Source organism: Mesoplodon mirus (assembly GCF_964341445.2).
Source record: "Mesoplodon mirus genome assembly, chromosome: 13".
NCBI classification, from domain to species: Eukaryota; Metazoa; Chordata; class Mammalia; order Artiodactyla; family Ziphiidae; genus Mesoplodon; species Mesoplodon mirus.
Genome location: NC_138989.1, coordinates 46,451,904 through 46,478,913, shown reverse-complemented (window position 1 = coordinate 46,478,913; position 27,010 = coordinate 46,451,904). Strand labels below are relative to the sequence as shown.

Genomic DNA, 27,010 nt, shown 5'->3' with positions numbered 1-27,010 from the left:
GTCACCTAACAGATAATAATTTTATGAGTAAGAGGCTATTTTGAGGCCTTGAATTTATTCATAACCAGTAATTTCTGCAAGTTAACTATGAATAAATATATTTTATGAAATTTGTCACTGTATTTCTATAAGACACATTCTTTGAAATTTATAGAAAGGCTTATATTCTTGACACCTCTTAAGCTAAAAACTAAAGAACTGCAATGGTCAGGTGGGTCTTTAGACTTAAATCTTGCACCCACGTCCCCTGAATTGGAAGGCGGATTCTTAACCACTGGACCATCAGGGAAGTCCCTAATTAAAGTGGTTTTATTTTCTCATTGAGAAATCAAATTCCAATGCAGATTCAAAGTAAATATTTATTGGTGGTTGTACCTTTGGCAATAATATATTACATGACATCATCTAGTTCTTTTTCCAGAATGTTTTATTTCCCAAACCTTCTTGGCCTCTAATTCCAAAGAAGCTGTTATATATATATATATTTTTTTTTAAATATATATATATTATATATATATATATAATATATTTATATTTATATATATATAAATATATATGTTTATATATATATATATATATATATATATATATATATATATATATATTTTTTTTGCTGTACACGGGCCTCTCACTGTTGTGGCCTCTCCCGTTGCGGAGCACAGGCTCCGGACACGCAGGCTCAGCAGCCATGGCTCACGGGCCCAGCCACTCTGCGGCATGCGGGATCTTCCCGGACCGGTACACGAACCCGTGTCCCCTGCATCGACAGGTGGACTCTCAACCACTGCGCCATCAGGGAAGCCCCCAGCTATTTCTTTATTCACTTACTTGTATAACTTCAATATGCACTGTAGGAAATTCCTGTAACATCTACAGAATCATACCACAGCATGCAGACAATAATAAGGAGTAGACACAACACATCTGTGAAATTGCTGCTGTGGACCAGAGCGCCAGACCTCAGGCAGAACTGCAGTGCTAGGTGTGACAGACTACACCAAAATGCTTAGATGGGGAGATAACTTCTGATAGATGTTATTGCAGATGGCTGTGTATTCCTGATTTGCCAATGGCAGCTGAGGAGGCATCACTTCTTTGAGTGGAGTTTGTGCACACACCATCTATGTTTGTACCCAGGGCCAAGACAGGTTAACAAGGCCAAGAATGAGGGGAGGACATGGGAGTGGGTAATAGCCAGGGAGGACTTCAGAGCATTAACATGGGGGGAAAGGGAGGAGGGCTGAGGATTGAGGGTGCTCCCTGTTGCTTCTGCCTATGCGTCAAGTGGCAGTAGAAATTTTGAAAGCTGTGAGGAAGAGCTAGTGGTACCCCACCCTCCCCACTTATAGGAAAACCTCTTTCCATTCCGAGGTAATTGAATTGAAGGAGGAGGACTGACCTGAGAATAAGAGGAAAGCAATTGTTCTGCTGCTCCTCCTCCTGTCATTTTTACCACTTGCCTCCTGACTCTTCTCCAAATCACGTTCATCCACGTCAAGGTGGCAGCAAAATATCCTGTACAAGTGCCAGCTGTCGGGAATCTGCTGAAGCCACCCTGTGCATCCCAAGCTGCCCTGTTATCCAGCACCACCCGTGACCATTGGGACTGCTTCTGATGGCTGTGGCCTCCACTGCCCCAGGGAGCATCTTCTCTAAGCAGCTCCTTTTCTCTTTCCTGGTGAGTAACAAGCAAAGGATTAGGGAGTTCAAGCATGTTACTGTGTGTTTCCCTCCTTCAGTCTGGGCTTGAAAGAGAGTAGGGTGGGGCTTACTTGGTGGCGCAGTGGTTGAGAGTCCACCTGTCGATGCAGGGGACACAGGTTCGTGCCCCGGTCCGGGAAGATCCCACATGCCGCGGAGCGGCTGGGCCCGTGAGCCATGGCCGCTGAGCCTGCGCGTCCGGAGCCTGTGCTCCGCAACGGGAGAGGCCACAACAGTGAGAGGCCTGCGTACCACACACACAAAAAAAAAAAAAAAAAGAAAAAAGAAAAACACACCTTGTATACAGAAGTGGTATACTTCTGTATACTTTGCCCAGTGCTTTGAGGTTTTGAATTAATCCCTTATATCTTTTAAAAGCACTTAAAAGGTACACAGTCTATACTCTAAAGACACATAGTAAATATGGTAAATATATTAAATATGAATCAGTAAAGGAAATATTTTGATACAACCACTAAGCATTATTAAGTTTGGGGTTTATTAAGCCTATAAAAGATTTTATAGAATTAGTACTTGCAGTATTACTGAGAGATATTACTTAAGTATAGACCAGTTTTCTTATTTTTTGCAAGATAGTTTTAACTATCACAGATTATTGCAAACAAGTTCAAAATCTGACATCATACAGTTTACTACATATAATAGAAAACAACACATTTGTACATATACATGAGTTAAAGTGGAAACAATAAATCCAGTGACATTAAAAATATTTTATGTCTGTTCATAAATTATTTTATGATGAAAGCAGTGGAAACGGTGACTCCATCAATTTAATTACTTAATTTTTATGGCCTCTAAGTTTTAGAATAGTAATTACTCCACACATTCCAAGCATAACCTCCCCCTTTTTGCTTCTCATGAACTAACTGGAGGTTGTCATTCCTGTAAAACTTGTTCTATTCTTGTTTCACTTTACAAATTACAGTGTAATTTCTTCCCTGCAGTGAATCTGAAGGAGTGTCTCCAACCTAATTCAGTCAAGCGATCCTGACTTCGGAATTCTAGAAGATGGCTCCATTTACACAACACATGACCTCATTTTGTCTTCTGAAAAGAAGAGTTTTTCCATTTTGCTTTCAGACACTCAAGAGACAGGAACAGAAGGAGATGGAAATTGTACTGGAAGCAGGAGGAAGGAAGGTATATTAGGCAAGACTTAAGCACAATAATCTGCTCACAGGAGCCCTTCATCTCATCTATTTCCTTCTGTGCTAAAATTATTGCTCTTGAATGCTCACTTGTTCGTCTATTCCACTTATAATTAACATACATAAAGACTAGATGGTTTTAAGGAATAATAGGGCTATTTACAACTGGTGTAAAAATGAACAACGCAGTAGCCAGGGAGCAAAGTCAGAATATCAAATGTTTTCAGGTGTGGCAATAAGAATGACCTACCTAAAAAATAAAAAAGAAAAAAGAAAGAAAAAAAAAAAAAACAAAAATAAATAAATAAAAAAGAATGACCTACCTGCAGAACAAGGCAAGGTGGGTCAGTGAAGATTCATTCTGGCTGGAGATGTGGTGCTCCACCCTGAGTGGCTTTCTCCCAAGTAACTATGGATTTGAGTCTCTCTTTAAAGAGGAGATGAGATCATCTACAGTTTATTTCCATCTTAATAGAACTTTCTAAGAGGTCCCTCTCTTCAGAGAATGCACTAGGGCCAGTCCACCGGATTGGCTTGAATGTTCGGACACTAAGCTCGTCTTCTTGCAGTGAGGACTCGATTTATAAGAGACTTTCCCAGCTAAATTTGTTTTGATTACAAGAACTCTTCATCAAATTTAGAATATGCTTACATATTACATATACTTTACATTTGTTATACATTTAGAATAAGGCTTACAAAATATTTTTTTTATGTCCAAATTGTAAAGAGTCTCCATATCACATAAAATAAAATATGCTGGAACACAGGCTGACCTGTGTGTCTTTATATAGGTATACAAATGCTTTGCACAGTAGCTAGTATTTTAACAAATTTTCATCGTACCACTTCTAGCGGAATAAAATAAATTCTTTAATATTTGTTAATGGATTATCTCTTTTTAGGCGGGTCAATATTTCTCAAGATAGCATCTTTCACCAAAACCCTATAAAGTTCTGTTTGGTTAAGTGACAAGTGATTACATCAGGAAATAGGTGAAACTGGTTCTTACTCTGTGTGTGTGTGTGTGTGTGTGTGTGTGTGTTATTAATAAAAACAGAAATTGTTCGGGCATTATCCATGATATTGTTATATACAATCGTTACTTATTTTCTTCGCGTTACCATATATGTGAAAATCATAGTATCTAGAATGATACGCAATGCTATATTTCTTCACTTTAAACATTTTGACCTTTTCAGCAAAAAGCCAAATAAATAATTGATAAATATGTATATTTACATACATGTGTATGTAAATACATAAGTTCTCTGCTGCTTTTATAGCTTCTTCATAGGAAGAAAAGCTCTAACACTAGCAGTCATTCTTGTGGAGAAATAAAAAGCTGCCTGCTCTGTATGTTGTGATGTACACTTCATTTCTTATTCTGCTGATAACATGCTGTTTATGGATTTTTGAGGTCTTTAGCTGCTTCTCACTGGTCAGTCTGCTGTCTCTTTTGGCTTCTTATTAAGATCATTGCAAGAGGGAAGGGAAAGAGAATAATTTATAATTAAAATAAGTTACTGGGAATTCCCTGGCTGTCCAGTGGTTAGGACTCTGCACTTTTCGCTGCTGAGGGGATATATATGGTCAGGGAACTAAGATCCCAAGAGCCGTATGGTGTGGCCTAAAATAAAATAAAATAAAACAAAATAAAATAAGTTACTTCACTATTTTTTGACATCTTTTAAAGGACAAAGGAATAAAATAGTTGGAATTTTTGCTCAAAGTTGGCCTTTTGAATAATTTTCCTTCAGAATTACTTGTGTTTCTCTAGTTTCCATTAACATGCTTAAGATTGAATTGACATTTAGAAACACCACTGCAATTCAACAAAATTCATAAAGTATAACAACCAGATGTAAACATGGTGCAAGTTGTAAAATCTCTTGAGACAATGTGGAATAGAAGCCTTCTCTGTCAATGTAGAGGTTAAAATTAAAATAGTATGTCTTTGCTTTTCTATCAAATCAGTTTCATTTACTGTTTTTTACTGGAAAGCTTATTTCTCTGGAAATTAGTGGATCTTCAGTATCTGCCACTTTTGCTTTTAGTCTTGGACAAGTCACAACTTCAAGAATCTGCTTTCTTCTCTGTTTTATGGGCTGCTAATTGTTGTCTTATCTACCTCAGAGCTGTTGTGATCATTAAATGCCATAATGCTGGCAAAATCACCATATAAACAGTAAAGCTCTCTAAAAATATTCTAATGGCAGAGATCAAATAATGCACATATTCCAGAATATTGTCCTCAAGACTGGGGCTTTTGATGGGATTTTCCAATTCTTTGCTTTTACCTAAGCTATTTGAATGTTAAGTGTTAATAAATTATTCTTGTTCGAAATAATTTGATTTCCTTGATTATTGGGAACAGGGTCTAATTCAATACATATCATTACTGTGCTCCCATTTGCTCTGTTGCCCCATGTTGTATTGTTTAATTTTGTCTGGTAAAGATTTTTCTGGATGAGTCACACCATTATTGCAGTTGAAGGAATTTGTTTTAAACCATTCAATGCATCTAATCTTTTAGGGATTTATATAAGGCCCTTTTGCAAGTTTTTTAAAGAAGAGTTGTATAAGAAGTGAATTTTCTTCAATAATTCCAAGTTATTTTATGAAAGAAAGCAGCTGCAAACAATCTTCCTCTTTGAATGTTGAGGAGAGTCTGTACCTTTTATAAGTTTATAGGGAAAAATCAGCTCAATCTGGTCCCTTCTTACCTATCCAGCCAGAGCCTTACTATCTTGTAACATATGATTTCTTTTCCAGACACACAAGTCTATCCATTGTCTTTAAATTCATGTTGCTAGTTACATTCTGTACACACTCAGCTTTGGTGTCACTGCTCTCTCCTTTCCTCTCCCCAGTCTACACTCAATACCCCTCTCTACAAGGGTAAATTCAAGCCCCATCTTCTGTTGACAACTGTTTATACGTTCCCAAAGATGAGAGCAATTACAGAGATAAAGGCAAATTATAGTGCAAAAGGGATAAAAGAGATGAGGTTCTTCAAGCTACAGAAGAATTCAAGGGGAAAATATCACAATAGTAGACACAAGAAATTTAAATAACACTCTTCTAACTTAGCTAAAAATATGACTAATTCTACTAAAGTATAGCATTCTATGTATAGGTATTGTAACAATATTTAAATATATTATTATTGCTTTTAATATAGAATAATGGGAACTAGACTGCAAAACCATTAGTTTTATTGAGCTTTCTGAAACTGTTGCTTTAGTGACTAATTATGAAAATATTTATAATTAGTTTCTTTATCATGTGAATATTAGTGGATTCTCCAAGGGATCCAGGCTGTGGTTTAAAGTTCAGCTGCATTTCTAGTTTAAATCATCTTTACAATAATTATTTGAATTTTTATTTATTTTGGAGATGCTCAGCACATTAATAGTGAAAAATCAAACTAGTACCCGAAATAGTACCGGAAACAAAATCACTACATCTGAAAATCAGTGGAATGTGGAATAACAATATTTATTTGTAGTTGAGCATCAGGAGCTATTTTAAACTACAAGTGATTATACAGCGAGAAGTAGATGATCATTTCCATTGAAGAGAAAAACTAGCAAAAATTAGTGTAAATTACAGCAGGATGGACTTAGGTTAGATAGGGAGATGTTTTAATACCAACGTGATGAAGTAGAAGAATTCATTACAAGTGGTCCCATAGAATGTTTAAGACAGTTTTTACAGAAGGCAAACTTAAGGGGTGGTTTATTTTCCTAAAAAAAAAAGATGGATGGAATTGAATGCAACAAGCTATTTACTGGTGAATTACCCAATGTAAGGCACTGTGTTAGGTGCTTCAATCACACAAATATCCTAAGTCTCAGGCTTCACCCCTGAGGACAATTGGAAACTAATAGGGACATAAAACAATTACATAGTTTTTTCTAGCCAAAACTCTCAAAATGACAGCAGTTTAAAGAAAGAAAAAATTACATCAAATATGAGGGGAGGTCTTCCCTGGTGGCGCAGTGGTTGAGAGTCCTCCTGCTGATTCAGGGGACACGGGTTCGTGCCCCGGTCCGGGAAGATTCCACATGCCGCGGAGCGGCTGGGCCCGTGAGCCATGGCCGCTGAGCCTGTGCATCCAGAGCCTGTGCTCCGCAACGGGAGAGGCCACAGCAGTGAGGCACGTGTACCGCAAACAAACAAATAAAAATATGAGGGGAGAGGGAGGGATTGATAGGAAGGCTGAATAGTGTGGTGGTGGTGAAGTGGTGATAATACCCTCCTGTATCCCTGAGTGCAGAATTTATTAAGATATAGGGATCAGACTGACAGAAATCAAAGTATCAGTTTTATTACTGAAAAAACCCAGCTGGAGGTTGTTTGGGGAAAAGTGAAAAAGGGAACAGAGAGAACATGAATGGTTATTTCAAAACCTTCTGTCCTAGAGATTGGAGTGGAAATTTCTTCCCCTCCAGGTTAGCATGTGAAGATGAGATGTTTCATTTCCACACAACAGTGAAGATTTTGTGTTACTTTGGTAGATGATAGGAAGATCACTGAAAAGTCTGATTAGCTAATATCATGATTAAAATTGTGCTTTGTGGAAATGAATCTGACTCCTGAGGGCTACATAGTTTGGAGAAGGTCAGTTAGGACAACTGTAGGAAAGTTGGTAGGACATGTGTGTAGGATAGAGTATGAAAGGATACATTTGGAGTCACATGAGGATAATGGCATTGAGAATAGAAAAAAGAAGTGAATGACAGAGACACAGAAATGCTGTAATCTCTAGAACCTGGCAACTGACGAATATAAGGCTAAAGAGGGGGAGGAGTTAGGTACCTGAGATTTTAATCCTGGTTCATTTTAGAAAATGGTTAAGGTAGGGAAATCAGGAAGGCTAGTTGTGGTAATGAACTGAGTTAACACAGACTTCGCTTTGGGCAGGTTTAGTTGCTACTGTCAGTGAAGAAAATCTGTTTAACTCAACAACCATTTACCAGAAAACTTCAGAAATAATTTGATGGTATTTAAAGAAAAAGGGCATTAAATCCTCACATTTGGGACCAAGATATATCATTTTGAGATAGAGTTTGGAATATATATATATTTGATTTTATTAGCATTTTTACTACACAAGAAATACATGTTACTGATAGAAAAATGAGAAAATACAGGTAGAGAAAAGAACACAGTCGAGTCACCCAGAAATAGTTGATATTTATATGCGTATATAAATCTACAAATAACTAGAATCATATTTTGTATAAACTTTAGAAAAAAATACTTGTTATTAGCATGACTAGGGGAAGTCTACATGCATTCTAACAAGCAGAACTGCATGCAGGTAATTCAGGGAACAGAATAGCCTCCTTCAGCTGGAGTGCGTGGTACTTGGTGAGAGAATAATGAGAAAGGATTGAAGCCATAGGGCAGGCATAGTCTGTGCTGCTGTGTTGTCTCTCTGTTGCATAAGTTCTTAGTTACATAGGCCTTTGCCAATGATATTTTAAAATATTACATCTTTCCCCAACCGCTAGGTTTAATTTTGTGCCTAATTTGTTATTCAAGAATTAGCTGATGGTGTTTGTCTACCTTTCAGATCTATGCCTATGCAACTACTGTGGACGGTTATGCACCTGAGTACCCACTCCCCTTACTATTCAAAGTTGAAGATGATAATGATAACGCCTCATATTTTGAAGACAATTGACTGTCTTTAGTGTGCCTGAGAATTGCCAAACCGGTAAGTTCACATCTTAGGAAAAACATGAGAATTTTGCTGCAGTTGAATTCTTCATTAATCTTTTAGGCACAGTTATGCAAAACATTTTTAAATGCTTGACTTTCATGGATATTCTACATAAAACTTTGTAGTCTTATAAGATCATAGGCGCTTCAAAGGCAAACCTTTTTTGTGCTCATTTTCTAGGCACATGTAGAAGGCAGCTAACTGATACACAAAGTTACTAACTTTGTTAGATTAATCCGCAATGACAGACAAAGGCTGTTTATATTTTCTATTTTGATCATGTACATATGTGTCCCAGATGTATTTATAAAGCAATAGAGCATTTGAATCTTTATAAAGTCGCAATACATTTTCAAGGACCCAGAAATAGATTATGGTATGGAAATGCTGATCTGGCTTATAACAACATATGCATTTCTTTACTTAGCTTATTTCCCAAACAAATTGAAAAAATTTAAAACTGGTTTGATGCTCTCAGCAGCCAAGATTGTGGCCTCATCAAACCAAAGGGCATAACAAGTCTAGTTCATTCTCAAAAATCACAAGATATGTTCTTAGTTTCTATGTGCATATTTAACATTATTTTGTGTGCACATTTAATATTATTTTCCCACAATAAATGGTTTGCTAAAGTAACATTACCAATACTCTGATTTCTGAGCCATAAAGCTTGTCCAAATGATATTCTGACTGTTGCATAATGTTTGTCTTGTATGTATTAACAATTCAGCACATTTATTAAAATATAAAAGCATAAAACCTTTGTTATCATATGCAAAGCTGTGCTTTTCCTTTAACACTATCAAGTGGGATATTAAAGAAACAAGATATACAGAGAAGGTCCCATCAAAAAATGGCCCGTGTACTGGATTGAGAGGAAGAATTTGAGAACCTCTGTTACCAACGGTGGGGTGGATGTTCTCACACATGCAGAACACAAATTATGTTATCCACAGTAGCCACCTAACTGAAGTTTCCAGGTTAGGGGATCTTGGAGTTGTGGGAGAGCATTTAGATACTTCTCCACTTATCTGTAAAATCAGTCAACTTGTGGGGTTTTTGGGAGAATATGCCGCAGCAACGCCTTGATTTTATTTTTGTTTGTAATTCAATTATATCGCTATCTTAAGTTGTTGACAGTATTGGATTTATCTAAACAGGAACTTCAGTGAGAAAAGTGACTGCCATAGACCTCGATGAACCTGATGCTCTACATACTCGTCTGAAATATAAAATCTTACAGCAAATTCCAGACAATCCAAAGCATTTCTCCATACATCCAGACACAGGTGTCATCACCACAACTACACGTTTACTGGATAGAGAAGTAATGAATTGCTTAATTAATTTCTCAATCACTAAACTATGTGTAAACTGATCATGAACTCCCAAAGAAGTTACAGTATTTTTATTTTGTGTTCCTTATAAAATTTTTAGAAACTGTCCTTTAATTATAATATTGCTTATTTTTCCTTTCTTTTTTTAAATTTCTTTAAAAAATATTTTTGGACTTTTTTCTAGATTTCTTTCTTTCTTTTTTTTGTTATTTTGATAGATTTTAGTCTCTAATCATTTATTGTTTTGGGATTCTTTCTAGTTGCTCAGTTCATGAACTAACAAATCCGTATATAATATACTTTGAGAAGGTGTTGCTAGATAATATGATTATACCTTTTGACTCAGATACTCAGAGTAACTGCTCCATTATAGCCAAATCTCATGTCCTAGTAGTCTTATTACTGAACCAAACTCAGGCCCACTCGCCCTCTGGCAGTAAAGCCAATCTACTGACACCAAGTTGTAGTGAAGGAAAGTGCAGCTTTATTGTAAAGGTGCCAATACAAGGAGAACAGGTGTCTTGTGCTCAAAAACTCCAAACTCCCCTAAGGATTTTAGCAAACCATTTGTAAAGGCAAGGTGAGGGAGGGGCATCCCAGAGTATGTGATCAACTCCTGCACAGTTCTCTGATTGGTTGATGGTGAGGTAACAGGGTGGTGTCATAGGGGTTAACGTTATCAGTCCTTAGGCCTGTGGGCTATGAGCCCATGGTCATCAAGTAGTTAACATCTTCCATTTGGTGGGGGCTTTTCACATCTTTAAAACAACTCAGGAACTGTGCATCAGATACTATTATCTAGGCACTACAGAAAGGAGCTAAAGCAGAGTATATGGGGGAGAAGTCTGCCCCGGGAAGGCCCCATAGGGTCCTGCTTGGTTACAGTCTATGTAATTAGTTTGTATACTTAGCTTAGAGGGACTTTTGCTAATTTAGTTATCATTGTTATCCTATTTGATAATAATAAAATAATGAGAAATAGTCCATTTGAATTTATTCAAACACTTATTCTGTATTTCTATTAGTATTTAAACTTGTAATAAAAAAAAAAATGAAAGCAGGACCTTTCCAAAGGAAAGCGAGAAGAAAAATTGTTGAATCTTAAAAATGAACAATTTTACATTTGATAGTGTTTGTCACTATAGGAAGCTAATTATTCATCGTTAATACATTAGCAACAACTTTTGGTAACATTTTACACATAAAAATGATTTTCCCTTTTGTGCTAAAACTTGGAAACATAGTTATGTCCTCTATATATATGTATATATAGAGAGACTCATTATGGTATGTTTATTGAACAGTCATTGAACTATGATGTACATCGCCAAATGGTTTTGCAAATTGGTGTAATTAACGAAGCACAATTCTCTAAAGCAGCAAACTCACAAACTCCTACTATGCGCATTACAACTGTCACTGTTAAAGTTAAAGACCATGATGAGGGCCCTGAATGCCAACTACCAGTAAAAGTTATTAAGAGTAAAGATGGCCTCCCAGTGGGCACAACACTCCTTGGATACGAAGCAGTGGATCCGGACAGCGGCACTGCTGAGGGCTTAAGGTAATGTATTTTCAAAATTTCCTTCTTTTTAATTGTGATGATAATTGATTTCAAATTTGGGAACATCCTATGTATTTTTAGGATGACGGATTTTGAGATTATGTCCACTCTTTGGTTTGAGCATTTACATTTGATTTCTAAAAACTATGTATAAGAAGATAAGAGATGAAGATAACTGGTTTGAAATTAATGGATACACTGGTGACTTCAAAACCGTAAAAGTTCTAGATAGAAAATCAACATTTGTAAAAGACAACCAATACAATGATTCCGTGATTGCAATGGATGCAGGTGAGTGCAATTTTCTAGAAATAAAATATAAATATAGGACATATTTTAGAAAATCTTGGAGCTAAATTTAAATTTGTTTGTTTCCAGATCAAAATTTAATGCAAAAAATGTTTGCATTATGATTGCTTAATTGCTTGGAAACCACCCAATTTAGGTCCCAGTGCATCACTAATGCAAAACTAGGAGGTGGTGAACGGCCGAAGTCCCAGTTTCAAGGTCCATATTATTTGACTTCTTCCATGGACATAGTGGCATCATCAAGGATCCCTATTTTTCTCAGGAGTACAGATTTAGATTATTCTGATCTGAACTTGCTGGAGGGATTCAACCCACCTTCAACGGTTGTGTTCAGATAGATTTGTTCTGAGTCTCTCTTACTGGGGAATAAAACATTTATCCTATTTCCTAAATAAATGGTCAAACAATGATTTTTAATGTCTTTTGCTGAGGTTTACAATCATTCTCCAAGGTTAATTCTAGAACCTGTTTTGTGAAGAACTGTTCTTCAAATGTCCTAAAGTAGAGATCTCAAAACTCTTTTGAATATATCCTCCAAGCAGTAAATCATTTTTGAATATAGACCTTTGCAGTGTAAGCCCTGTCAGTTGGCTTCTCTTTTTGTAATGCAAGTGTCTGACTTAAGCTTTGATTGATATCTCAAATAAACACATTGCTAACCACAGAACTAGATCAAGAGCCAGGCTGACCCCCACCCCATCTCCCCAGGCTCCTTTGTTTTAGAGATCTTGGTTGATTTCAGTAACTCACCATTTGGGCTGCTGGTTTTATCTCTTCCTGTGCTTTAAATTCCTGCTCTTGTGTTTTAAATTAAGAGTGAGCCTGTGAAACCCAAGGCCCCAGCCTCCACCTCAATAAAAGAAGAATCCCAGGTGTCACTCCCCTTGCCCCACCCCGTCCATTCCCCACAAACTTACTCTTGTTCTGTGGCCCCATGTGTGCCAGGTAATTTCCAGGACTTGTAAGTAATAAACTTTTTTTTTTTTCAATGTTTCCTGACCGTTATTACTTAGGACATCTTGCAATCATAAGAGGAACCACAAGGGCCAGTTCAGCTGCAACCTTGGTTATTGATAGGCTGAGACCAGTCCATAACCACTCCCATATATTTACTAGTGTGTTTATTTATATACATATACTACTATGCTAATGTATATATCATAAAAATAGATATTAAAAGAAGATGATAAAAAATATAAATAGAAGTTACAATATGGCATTCCACCACACCAATTACTCACTCATTTGGGGTAAATTTCTATTAATGATAAAGGTGAATGAACTTGAGCTTTTATGACAGAGCCTATGTTTTTGACTATCTGCTTAATCCAAGATGGTTTCCATTATTTTTATGGTTAGCATATTTTTATATACTAGATGTTCAAAAAAACAAGCTGGTAAAGCAATGTTGTGGTCTTTTTCTATAGAATCACTGAATTTCTTTAGAAGGAATGGGTGAGTGTATGAATAAACACATATCAAATCCCACGGAAATAAACAAAAGTTGGAAGTAAGTCATGAAATGTTTCATGTTTATTCATTTTGCCCCTTGATATTTTGATAATAAGATAAAGACAGATGTTTTCTCACATATTATACCCATACTTTTTTCTATAGCTTTACACTAAAAGCCACATCTATGAAAAAAATAGATTCTCTGATGAGAGACAAAGGTTAAACTAATGAAGATACTGCTGCTTATGATTTATAGAGGAAGGGCAAGCCAGTTCATCTACATGTGTCCCATTCAGGTTTTTTCCTTACTTCCTCTCTCAGCCTTGGTCTATTCCTGTTAACCCTGGGATGGAAATGTCTGTTGCACGTCATAATCAGTGAGATGACCAAGCAGTTTGAAAGAACTATGCCCATGAGCCAAAAATTTTTAGATTTCAAAATCTGAAAGAAAACCTCAATTTGAATATTATTACTTAATCATGTGCATATGATCTTCCTTTCCTCTTGATACCTCTCACACAATCTTTTAATGTAATTCTTTCAGTATAAGTAGGAAAAAAATCTACTAAAGAATGGGGAAAACATTAACTGAGAAATATAGTTAACATTGCCACTCCTTTATAATCCTGGTGATTTGCTGCTTCTATATAGGCAAAAGTGAAATCTGAATGGTTCAGGAACACAATTATGATGTCAAACAAGGATTTATATTTATTCACTTATTCCACAAATGTTGATTGTCTTTTAAGTTCCAAGTACTAGGCCATGAAAATTAGGATTCATAAGACAAGGTCAAATTTTCATACAATATCAGTTGAGGGATTATTATGTTCTCATAACAGATTCCCTCGTATGAAAATTTTCCCCATCAAAGAATGTATGCATATCATGAGAAGTGGAAATCAGTTAAAGAGTTGCCCACCCAGATTAAAAGATAAAGGGAGGAAGCTTCACGGAAATGCAGAAGCTTGGTGATAGAAAATGAAATACTTTTTGGAGAGAAGGAAAATATGGAAAACAGAGATATAAGAAATTAACTTGGTCTTTTGGTGACAAAAGAATGTCTTTAAATACAGTGATCATAGCACAAAGAAATGAAATGTCAAATCTAAACTTTGTGAGTCTATGTCCCAGGCCCATGGATAACTTGGATGTGCTCAAGAAGTAAAGATAAAGGTGCTATAAATGTTAATGGAAAACCGTAGGGTGTCATGAAGGATTTTGTTTATTTGAACTTTAATCCATTTAATATATGCTTCCAAGGGCCAAATATATAAATAAGTACTTATATTTCCAAATGAATGTTTAGTTTTGATGCTCATAAATATTTTATGATGATGATCTAGGTATTCCAGCTTTCTTCGAATCCAGTTTATTTCCTTATATTTTTTGTGTCAATATTTTTGTCAGTCAGTCAGGCTGGTTTCCCTGCTTTCACTCTAGAAAGCACCGTTTTATACACCCTCCACCTAGAATTAGACTGCCCCTCCTGTTTGAAATTCAGGTCCCTTTGCTTCTTCAAATGAATGGCAGTGACATCTTCTGTGGTAGCTCTCACTAGTCTTTGTTCAGTTTGCACGCGGGCGTTCTCTAGTTGGCAGTGAGTGGGAGCTACTCTTTGCTGTGGTGCACGAGCTTCTCATTGCGGTGACTTCTTTTGTTGCGGAGCATGGGCTGTAGGTGTGCGGGCTTCAGTAGTTGCAGCATGCAGGCTCAGTAGTTGTGGCGCACAGCCTTAGCTGCTCCGCCGCATGTGGGATCCTCCCAGACCAGGGCTCGAACCCATGTCCCCTGCACTGGCAGGCGGACTCTTAACCACTGCACCACCAGGGAAGTCCCTGTTCAGTTCTTCTATGAACACCTTTTACGCCCTCCTTCCCTGGGAATAATATCGTAATTATCACAGTTGATGTGTCTTCTCTATAAAAGGGTGCTCACATTGTTTCTCATGTACATTATTTTCCTCTAGCTAGACTCTGAACTCATTTTCATACAAGGACCCTTATCATTGCTAAATATCTTTTTTACCAAGCATCTGGCAGAGATCTCGGCATGTTTGCTTCGTGTAGGTACTGATATTTGTCACTCCTCTGTTGTTTGAGAGCCCTGTGAATCTCCAGGTCCAGGTTGTGAATTTCACTACCAAGAGCTTTGCAAGTTCAAGTGCATAATAGGCACCTGGAACAACTAGTTTTAATGTATTATAGAAACTTGAGTTCAAAAGTTTACAAATGCTTTGTTATATTCGGCTGTAAAAAGAATTTTCTTAAAATAAATATTTCAGGGTTGTCATGTGGAAGAGGTAAACATTTTGTGTATAGTCCAAAATAACCCATGAAAAAATTGGAAATGATTAAGGGGTGTATTATAGCTTGATAAGAAAGAACCTGAAAACTTTCTAGTGGTTAATTAAAGAGTTCTGTACATGGAGTGGGCTGATTCATAACAGTGAACTTCCAGTTCCTGGAAACTTAAATAACAATGGAGAACTCTTGCATTTCAGAGTCCCTATTGTTGACATGTAAGTTTAGATTTTAGTTAACCCAAGATGTACTTTCTAGCTCCAATATTATGACATTCCTTACTCACCGATACTTGGCATTTGCTTATGTGCTTAATTTAAAATAAGGTTTAGAAGTAGACAAACATACACACTCAATTACCTTCTCACAATCTTCAACTATTATCAGTAATTATTTACTTTTTGCTCTATTTCTCAGAAGTAAGGAAAAATTTGCAATCAGTCTTTCATAGTTTTAGAAGGCATCTAGGACTTTGTTTTCAGCTGTGGCTTTGACTACTATCCATTTTAACAATTTCAAGTTTTCCCCTTTTTAACAACATGCTTAAAACAGACTGTGATGGAAAATAATCATTTATGTGATGAATGTTGGTTGAATTTTTTTTTTTTTTTTTTTTTTTTTGCTGCACTGCGGCATGCAGAATCTTAGTTCCTCAACCAGGGATCAAACCCACATCCCCTGCATTGGAAGCGCGGACTCTTATTAACCATTGGACCTCCAGGGAAGTCCCTCTATTTCTTTATTAGATTTTTTAAAAGTGAGATTTCTATTCCTTAAAGAGAAATAGTTCTCTGTTTAAATTTTAAAAAGTAAAATCAGAGCACACATGTTGACTCACAGGTAGTATCTGTAACTTTTTTTTTTTTTTTCAGTACATGGGCCTCTCACTGTTGTGGCCTCTCCCGTTGCGGCGAGCACAGGCTCCGGATGCGCAGGCCCAGCGGCCATGGCTCACGGGCCCAGCCACTCCGCGGCATGTGGGATCCTCCTGGACCGAGGCACGAACCCGTGTCCCCTGCATCGGCAGGCGGACTCTCAACCACTGCGCCACCAGGGAAGCCCCTGTAACTTTTTTTTTATTAAAAAAATAAGAGCTGCTTTTTTCCCATTATTCACTTCTTTGTTAGGGTTTGAAGTTGTTACTTGTATTCAAATTTATTTACAAATTTATGGCAGTCCCAAATGTTTATATGCTATTGCAGATTTTTTAAAATAAAAATTGTATCTCTCTTTATTTTTTAATAAGTTTATTTATTTTATTTATTTTTGGCTGCGTTAGGTCTTCGTTGCTGTGTGCGGGCTTTCTCTACTCTTCATTGCGGTGGCTTCTCTTGCTGCGGAGCACGGGTTCCAGGCATGCGAGCTTCAGTAGTTGTGACACGTGGGCTCAGTAGTTGTGGCACACAGGCTTAGTCGTTCCGCGGCATGTAAGATCTTCCTGGATCAGGGCTTGAACCCGTGTCCCCTGAATTGGCAGGCGGATTCTTAACCACTGCACCACCAGGGAAGCCTGCTGTATCTCTCTTTAATTTCTAGATATTGTAAAACTTGTTCAGATAAAATAGGTATATACTGCAGTTACCTTATGTAAGTGATTAATTTAAAAGTCACTTTGAATAAATTAATTTTTTAGTTATTCAACAGAAAAAGTTGCACTGAAATACACTATCCAATATGGCTTAATTGTTATTTCAACCTAAAAAGAAAAAACAGATTACATTTACACATGATGTATGGTAGTCTTTATGATAAAATCAATATTTATGCACCAAAATTTAGACTAGCATTCAAAGCAAAAAAAGTGAGAAATTTCATCAGTTAGTTTTCTGTTTATTTCAATTTTGAAAGCTTACCATTTATAGTAGTTTGTAATTTTATTACAACTGATAAAATTTGAACATGTTTTTTAAACTTCAGTATCTCTTGAACACCAGTAATGGGCGTTATGTTAATTAAAAATACTTATTTAGACTTACGTGTGAAACATTAGACCAATAATAGTGGAGAGCTGGAGATGAGTAACAGTTCTTATTCTCTCTCTTTTTTTTAATAAACTTATTTTATTTATTTATTTTTTGCTGTGTTGGCTCTTTGTTGCTGCGCACAGGCTTTCTCTAGTTGTGGCAAGCGGGGGCTACTCTTCCTTGCCGTGCGTGGGTTTCTCATTGCGGTGGTTTCTCTTGTTGCAGAGCATGGGTTCTAGGTGCGTGGGCTTCAGTAGTTGTGGCTCATGGACTCAGTAGTTGTGGCTCGTGGGCTCTAGAGTGCAGGCTCAGTAGTTGTGGCACATGGGCTTAGTTGCTCTGCGACTTGTGAGATCTTCCTGGACCAGGGCTCGAATCCGTGTCCCCTGAATTGGCAGCCGGATTCTTAACCACTGTACCACCAGGGAAGCCCAACAGTTCTTATTCTCAAAAGCAAATTGATTAAATGGGGGTGGGGGTGCAACTTTTTTACAGTTTATTCAATTAATTTTTTTACAAAGTCTAAAAATAGTAAGTGCATTATATTCAATGTGTTAGTATTAAGTTTTAAGTTAGCCAAGAAATACTGTGCCCAGATCACTAGGCACTCAAGATGAATACAACTTAGCCCTTAGGATGAACATGTTCACAGTTCAGTGCATGAGCCAAAGATGAACCAAGGGTTCTGAGAAATTGAAGGAGAATGTGGCTACCATTGTCTGTAGAAGTCACAGCAGGTTTCATGCGGAGGTGATATTTGAATGGATTCTTAAAGGATAATAAGGTTTTGTCAGGCAGAGAAGAGAAGAAACGTATTCCCAGCAGTGGCAATAGAATGTGCCAAAGCTGTACACAGGCAGGAGCACACCTACTGAGTTTGATGGTCAGTTTTACAAAGTCTGAACAAAGAGTAGATGAAGAAGAAGGTCAAGAGATGAAGTCAAAGAAGTGACTATGACCAAATGTAAAGTGTTTGTATTTTAAGCATGAATGTATGTTCTTCTTAAAGAAGGATGTAAGAAATCAATTTTCTTCTTAACTGGTTATTCCTTAGTGACATTACTTATAATCTCATACCTTTCAGTTTTAAAAAGAACCTCAAGATATCATCTGATACAGCTACCAATCTCCAAGGAAGAGTAATGTCACTATTTTGTACTGGTAGCAATGTTATTTGTGGTTCAGAAAGTGTATGAAATTCCAGTTCAGACAACTAGTAGAAAGCAGATGTCAACTGTACATCATAGAGATTGTTGAAAATAAACTTTAAGTGAAGAAGTATCCTATTTTTTGTTTTTCTTATATAACAGATCTTGCACTGGAACATTAGTAGTTCTTTTGGAAGATGATAATGATCACTCACCACAAATTGGAAAAGAAGTGACAATTTGTCGGCATGATAAGGATTTTGCTGTTCTCAAACCTACAGATCAAGATGGACCTGATAATGGGCCACGTTTTCAATTCATTCTCGATAATTCTGCCAGCAAACTTTGGACAATAGAGACATTAACGGATGGTATGTAGTTATGCTAAACCTTCTAATCAATAGGAACTTAAGATGGTGGTCTAGATTTTCACCTTAGTTCATTATAATAAATAAATATTAATTTTAGTAAATTATTTTATTGATCACAGAAAAAGGATAATACCTTGTTTTTTAAAGCAATGAATAATATACTTATGTTTAGACTCTTGTTCTGAATATCTTTAAGAAAACATACAAATCCATTTTAATATAATATTTGAATAATATATTAAATATAGAATAGTATAGGTAAGCATAGAGCAATGTCAGTTAATTTTCCTGGCTTTTCAAGAAATCAAAATCTGTCTTTTTTTCACATAGGTAAAACTGCCATTCTTCGTGGACTGCAAAATCTTGATTATAACTATTATTCTGTGCCTCTCCAAATAAAAGATAGACATGGTGTTTCTGCAGAACACATGTTATCAGTGAGAGTATGTGACTGTACAATTCCATCTAAATGTAGAATGACTACTAAAGTTCCGAGAGATGCAAGGCGATCAAATGCAATACTTGGAAGATGGGCTATTCTTGACATGGTGTTGGGTTCTGCATTGTTGTCATGTAAGTATAATTATCTAGAATGTGTTAGCTGAAATGTTATCTAATATTTTTTAAAACATATGGCAGTTCTTTACATCAGTGATATTTATAGCCTTTGATAAATGTGTCCTTTTAAAAATCTTGCGTGAACTCTATGGCTTGGGGTACTGAGTCATAGATGAATAAACCTATCAGTAAGAGCAGATTAAATTTAAAGTAATTTTCAGAACTATAGCCTTCGTTCTTCCAAGAATTAGCTGTGAGACACTGGGTAAATCATTTCCTCTTCTTTAAGTGCTTTTTTCCATGTGTGAAGTGAAGAGATTGGATAAAATTAATGTTAAGATTCTCTCCCGTACAAAATATTATAGTCTCTCAACCAGCCAGGTTCATATAGTGAATGCACAGAAAGAGTTAGTGAAAAGAGTAGTTTCAAAATTTACTTAGATGTTTATGCTCATTATTAATGTATATTAATGAAGTGATTTAGCATACATCTTAATAAGACTCCAACGTGGGAGAAATGGTCATATGGTGAGCCACTGAGGAAAAGTAATGGATGCAAAGAATCCTAAGATTTTGCATTCTGCAAACTGGTTTTTGGAGGTGCAAAAGTGATGGAAATCATTACCCAGGATTCCCTCCTTCCTTCCTCCCTCCCTCTCTTCCTCTCTCTCCTCTTTCCTTTGTTTGCTCCTTTCCCCTTCCTTCCTCCCTTTTCTCTTTTTTTAACAATCTATTTGACTACATACAGCCTATTTGCATTTACAAACTTTTCCCATAGTCTTTACTTTGTCTGTGTTCATTGATTTGTGTTTCAGGTTAAACTGGATATTCCTCTTAGCACTTGATGTACACTTTCAAAGCCAGGCACTGATTTTACATAATTGCCTTTCTTGTTTGATTTATGCCTAATGTTCTTTGTTTTGTGATTCTAAGATCTTTGAGTTGTTCTCTGTGGATTTTAAATACCAATAATACTAGCTTAAATTCCAATCAAATGAAGTTACTATTTCAGTGTGGAGGAAATAAGGAAAGCATTTAATTCTGGACCTGGGAAGAGAGCTATTAATAAACTATGTTCACTTCATCTTTCTTCCTTTTTATTGATTTGTATCTTATTTAGCCTAATAACATAACCTCACTAAGACAGAGCTGGTCTGTATACTAATACATTTGTTAATATTCTGTTTTAAATTTTATGATCCAAAGAGATCTCAATTTATGGAACAATTTTTTTAAAGTTCTCTGAAGAAACTTTAAAACAAATCAAATGATTCAAGTGAATTAATATATACCAGCATGAAAAAATGCTATTTTACTTATATATTTTTATTTTTTAGGTATTTTGTTTACATGTATCTGTGTTACTGCTAAGAGTACAGTAAAGAAATTTTTTCCAGAGGATGTAGCCAAGCAAAACTTAATTGTATCAAATACTGAAGCACCCAGAGAAGAAGTGATGGTAAATCAGATTTCACTTTGCTTTGTATGGTGGTTCAATGATGACAGTTGATTATTATGTAAAATAGTAATAATAATAACAGCTAATGCTTACTGAGCACTTATTATGCCAAGCAGGGCTCCCAGTGCCCTGCATGTATTAATTCACTTAAACTTCATAATTCTACTGTATTAGTTTCCTAGGGCTGCAATAACAAAGCACCGCAAACTGAGTAACTTAAACAGTTGAAACTTATTGTCTCACAATTCTGAAGGCTAGAAATTAAGACATCAAGGTATTCACAGAACCATCTCTCTCTGGAGGTGCTAGGATTCTGTTCCAGTCTTCTCTCCTAGCTTCTGATAGTTCCTTGGCTTGTGACAGCATAAATCAAGTCTTCATATGGCATTCTGTATGTGTGTGTGTCTGTGTCCAACTATTCCCTTTTGGATTAGGGACCCACCTTAACTGAGTATGACCTTATCTTAATTTAACTAATTACATCTATAACGACCCTATCTTCAAATAAGACCACATTCTGAGGCACTGAGGGTTGGGACTTTAACATATGAATTTTGCTGGGGGGAGGGGATACAATTTAACTTATAACACCTATGATACGGGTACTATTATTATCCTGATTTCATGCATGGGGAACAGAGAGGCACAGCAGTTAAGTGATTTGCCCATGGTGGGAAATAAGTGAAAGAAAATTGTTAGTTTCAATCTGATTTATTCATTTTAGGAAGCAAATATTAGACTCCCCACACAGAAATCCAACATCTGTGACACAAGAATGTCTGTTAGCACACTTGGTGGCCAGGGAGTCAAAACACATCAAAGTTTTGAGGTGGTCAAAGGCTGCTACACTTTGGACCCCATCAAAGGAGGCAGACATCAGACCTTGGAATCTGTCAAGGGTGTAAGACAAGAAGTGACGAATACCAGCAGATACATATACAACGACTGGCACAGCTTCACCCAACCTCGGCTTGGTGAAGTAAGTGCCAGTGTCTTCAAGTTCATATTATATGAAAGTACACTACTTATAAATCAGGATTTCCCCAAAGTTTTCCTCCTCCTACATCTGGAGCTCATCACCTTTTCATGTTAAATTATCATAGAGATAGATGGGTGTTAGGTCCAAAACCAAAGAGAAAAATGATCTTGTAAAGTTCAATTTTTAAAATAAGGTTTACAAAACTTGATCTAGGAGTGGCATATGTAGGCATTTTATACTTTAGGACGTGTAAAAAAACTGATAGCTTCTTCCCTAAAAGTTGCCAGGAAAATCACCTAGAGTGAAATATTTGTTATGGAGTACTGTGCAGATCACAAATTATAAATATTTTTAGTATGTTGAATCCTCCATGTGGTTATAAAATCTTGACTATCGCCCTCAACCAGATAGATCGTTAAGTTTTTATGTGGGGTTTTAGCTCCTTGTTTTATGCTCAGATCAATCAACATAGATTAATATTAGCCAGTTAATGTATTATATTATTATAGGTATATAATAGTGTATAAACATAAGAATCATAGCTTATTTTGGTTTCCCCCAAATATGTGAAAAAGTTGCAGAGATACATTTCAGTTATACAATCTCATGTTTAAATGGGAAATTGTAAACTAGTTGTGTGATGTATGTGGAGCTTTTGTTTTCGTCAATGTGTTCAGTAGGAGCATTTATATATTTGCTCTGCTTTAATAATGAATATAATACAGACCAATCACGTGCTTTTTTTTTTTTTTGCTGTACGCGGGCCTCTCACTGTTGTGGTCTCTCCCGTTGTGGAGCACAGGCTCCAGACGTGCAGGCTCAGAGGCCATGGCTCACGGGCCCAGCCGCTCCGCAGCACGTGGGATCTTCCCGGACCGGGGCACGAACCCGTGTCCCCTGCATCGGCAGGCGGACTCTCAACCACTGCGCCACCAGGGAAGCCCTCATGTGCATTTCTTATGTGTAGGGATCCATTAGAGGACACACTCTGATTAAAAATTAAACAGTAATAGGTAAATCAAAGACATTATTTTTATGCTAATACATTTAGGTGTTTTTTAAAAAATAATAAAATGTGCCTTTTCAAAACAGAAGGTGTATCTGTGTGGAAAAGACGAGGAGCATAAACATTCTGAAGACTACGTTCACTCCTATAACTACGAAGGAAAAGAGTCTGGGCCGGCTCCGTTGGCTGCTACAGGGATCTGCCGGAAGAAGAGGGACTTGAGTTTCTAGATCATCTGGAACCCAAATTTAGGACCCTAGTGTGTAAAGAAATAAATGTGCCTTTTAATAGAGTAACATCTACGATGCATATGTAGGAGTTTATTGAATGTAAAATGACAGCAGCATCTGCTAAATTGTTTGTTTATTGGAGGTAAACTTCCAGTCATATATATAAGGATACTATAAATACGAAGCTCCCTCTAATTCTCCTTGTCTGAGATAACTTCCATGTTCTCTAGAAATAAATGTTTCATTTATTAATTTCCATTTATATGCATTTACATATTGCCCTTTCTAGGACTGTACTATGTGTTGTCTTGCACCTTCTATTTGAAAACTTATGTTACTTGGTATGCTCTGGAAGAGTATACGGGGGAGCTAGTGAAAAGTACATTTTTATTTTAGATGAAAATTATATATTTTCTTCACAGTTTGGGGGACAATTATGCTTTTAGAAATATTGTCTTTGGTGCAAGAGAATTGCTTCCTCTATCTGCATGGCTCTGTGCTGAAGGATTTTTTAAACATTCTTTGATACAGTCTCCAACTGGTGAATAAGGTTCATCTCCCACTATATTTTTCACCCTCCGGAGGTGCTCCCAGCTCGATCCTGAGATCTCTGTCCATGTGGATGCATCATCACGTTCCTACAGGTTCTAGAATTGTTGGAAAGACATGGACCAGAGCAAGCTCACAGCAATTTGAGCCTCTGAGATTTTTTTTGAAGGATCACATGAGAGGATTTCCATGAAAGAATTGCAGCCTTGATGCCCATGGGTTGACTGAAACCCACAAATGTGTTTTGTTTGCCCACCATGATGTATTATTACTTTTTAAAAATATAAATACCTTGGCAAGGACATGCTCTCTCTAGTGTGACACACGCCCACCATCTTCAAGCATTTGGGGAACTAGCCCAGCAGGCATTAGGCTTACAACCCTGATACACAGTGCTTAGCCCTTTGATTATGCTAAAGATTGAATGACTATCTAACCCGGAACTTAATACTCAGGCTGCGTTGGTAATCACTTTCAAAAAATGTTAAATCAGAAAAAGTGTCTGGCATATATATGTTAAAAAATTGAAATCTATTAATGCAATTCTTACCAAACATTACTTGAATGGTGGTGGATAAAAAAATGAAAACATGAGTTAATAAACTATTTTGAATATATAGCATTTTAATAGGACATTATATTTTATTAATTTAGAAAGAAACCATATATTTAAATAATATTTTAATAGTGTTTTATGCCAAACTCTATAGATTTATAAACATTAACTGTATATATCACAAGGATATTTCTTGTTCAGACAAAAATAATTTTTTTTATCTATTAGTTGGTTAACCTTTGAAACAAATGAGTATCTGATTTTCTTAAATTTTGTGATTAGTCTCCTTATTCTTAGTCAGTTTCTAAGTAAAGGTGTTTCTTGATATGAAGTTGGATATTAGAGCAGAAAAAAAAGTAGTTTTAATAAGTAAGATTATATTTTAAAAGGTGTCCTTTTTTTTTTTTTTTTTTGCGATACGTGGGCCTCTCACTGTCGTGGCCTCTCCCGTTGCGGAGCACAGGCTCCAGACGCGCAGGCTCAGAGACCATGGCTCACGGGCCCAGCCGCTCCGAGGCATGCGGGATCTTCCCGGACCGGGCCATGAACCCAAGTCCTCTGCATCGGCAGGCGGACTCTCAACCACTGCACCACCAGGGAAGCCCTAAAAGGTGTCCATTTTTATAGCTATTGTCAGTAAAATAATTTTGGAGAGTAATGCAATTTCTGGATATCTGTTATTTGATGTACATGTTACTCTGACAATGATACCAGTTTTGAAATTTTAAAATATAATATTAAAATTTTGGAAATATATAATAATAACATGTTAAGTTATATTCTTGAATGTAGATGCAGTATGTTTGCTAAGCAATTAAAACTCACTAGTCGAACATTAACTTACATGTTTGTTTATGTCTTCATATTTCTTAAATTTAAGAATGAAAGAGAAAATTTGTATCTGAACATAAAATACAATTAAAGGGCAAAGGCTGATTTCTCAATCAGCAAGAGAAGACACTCTAAAATTACAACCAAAATTATTAGAGGGGCTTCCCTGGTGGCGCAGTGGTTGAGAGTCCACCTGCCGATGCAGGGGACACGGGTTTGTGCCCCGGTCTGGGAAGATCCCACGTGCCGCGGAGCGGCTGGGCCCGTGGGCCATGGCCGCTGAGCCTGCGTGTCCGGAGCCTGTGCTCCGCAGCGAGAGAGGCCACAGCAGTAAGAGGCCCGCATACTGCAAAAAAAAAAAAAAAAAAAAAAAAAAAAAAAAAAAAAATTATTAGAAAGTGTGGGAAATGAATTTGTATAAAGAAGTTTCGACTATTTTAAAATGTTTTCAAAATGTTAAAACTTAGGGTTTCCCTGGTGACGCAGTGGTTGCGAGTCTACCTGCCAATGCAGGGGACACGGGTTCATGCCCCGGTCCGGGAAGATCCCACATGCCGCGGAGCGGCTGGGCCCGTGAGCCATGGCCGCTGAGCCTGCGCGTCTGGAGCCTGTGCTCCGCAACGGGAGAGGCCACAACAGTGAGAGCCCCGTGTACCGCAAAAAAAAAAAAAAAAAACAACCAACAACAAAAATGTTAAAATTTATCTCACAGAGGAACTATGATGCCTTTTGGTTTATTTAGGAAGTTCAAAGTCATTCTTTATTTACACTCAAAATTAAATGTTAATTGTATGATTGATGAAATTTATGAAACTCTGCTGAACTGTTTACAAATTTAGTTTGTTAACAGAACATTGTATTTGATGGATTATTTCATGTAAGTTAATTGTCTGTTAATTAATTGTCAGTAAGTTAATCATTCTGAATTGTTTTCAAGAATTAAATCTATAGTTAGGGAAAATATATAATTAAACTTTCTTATCTTGATCAAGATCTCAAACTATTTCATGTGAAAAATTCCATGGAAACACCAAGACAGATGAAAATTGATATAATTGTTATAAATGAGCTTTGTTAAATACTTCCTTAACTTTGCTGAGCTTTTAATTCCTCCTAGGTTTATTAAAAATATTTTGTAAAATTTGATATCTATGCATATGTTTACTCATAGAAAATGGAATATGCTACGTTATTTGGGAAATGTTCACAATAGATATTCTAGAGTTGAGGATTTTTATTATCATAGAGGAAAAGCTAGCTCCATTTTGGTGTGCGTTAGTTATAAAAGTCCTGTACTAGTTGAAAATCCTCAATTAGATTAGGGCAATGAAACAAATTATGTATATTGTTACATGTTTCTGCTGCCTTTATCTACTTTTCTAATAAATGTTAAGGAACATTTTATTTGACCAGAAACTGCCTTTGTCTTTCTATATAACTAGGTTAAAGAAAAGAGTACTACGTATAGCATGAGAAAGCACTACTAAGAATGGATAAAGCGACTACACGCCAATAAAAATTAAAAAAAAAAAAAGAATGGATAGATCCTTGTATACTTTGTAGGGCCCAGTAAATTTAAGTGAGCATAGTTTTTAAAAACTCTTTGAAAGGATAGTGTTGCATAAAAAATAAAAACCACACTTGATCTCAAATCCTTGCCACTACCAATAAAATAATAACCACTTTCAAATATATAGATAGAATAATTGTGTAAGAAATGTTATGTGCAAAGTATATTTATAATATGCATTTCATGTGGATAGATCAAGTTATTTTAAAATCTT

The 27,010-nt window shown here is 36.5% G+C and overlaps 1 protein-coding gene across 1 annotated transcript in view; it reads left to right on the top strand.

The window, feature by feature from the left end:
* Positions 1-1,615: 1,615 nt before the first annotated feature.
* The window catches only part of LOC309814604 (desmocollin-1-like), a gene marked incomplete at both ends in the record, with an annotated part of 42,774 nt that continues 17,379 nt past the window's right edge, over positions 1,616-27,010 (top strand). Inside the window, 15 exon segments of the mRNA XM_082640603.1 lie at positions 1,616-1,678; positions 2,651-2,691; positions 2,693-2,813; positions 2,815-2,865; positions 8,458-8,557; positions 8,560-8,601; positions 9,768-9,934; positions 11,249-11,508; positions 11,657-11,803; positions 18,850-19,058; positions 19,389-19,631; positions 20,954-21,075; positions 21,800-22,054; positions 23,147-23,228; positions 23,231-23,372. Coding sequence (XP_082496729.1) covers positions 1,616-1,678; positions 2,651-2,691; positions 2,693-2,813; positions 2,815-2,865; positions 8,458-8,557; positions 8,560-8,601; positions 9,768-9,934; positions 11,249-11,508; positions 11,657-11,803; positions 18,850-19,058; positions 19,389-19,631; positions 20,954-21,075; positions 21,800-22,054; positions 23,147-23,228; positions 23,231-23,372 — 2,045 coding nt within the window.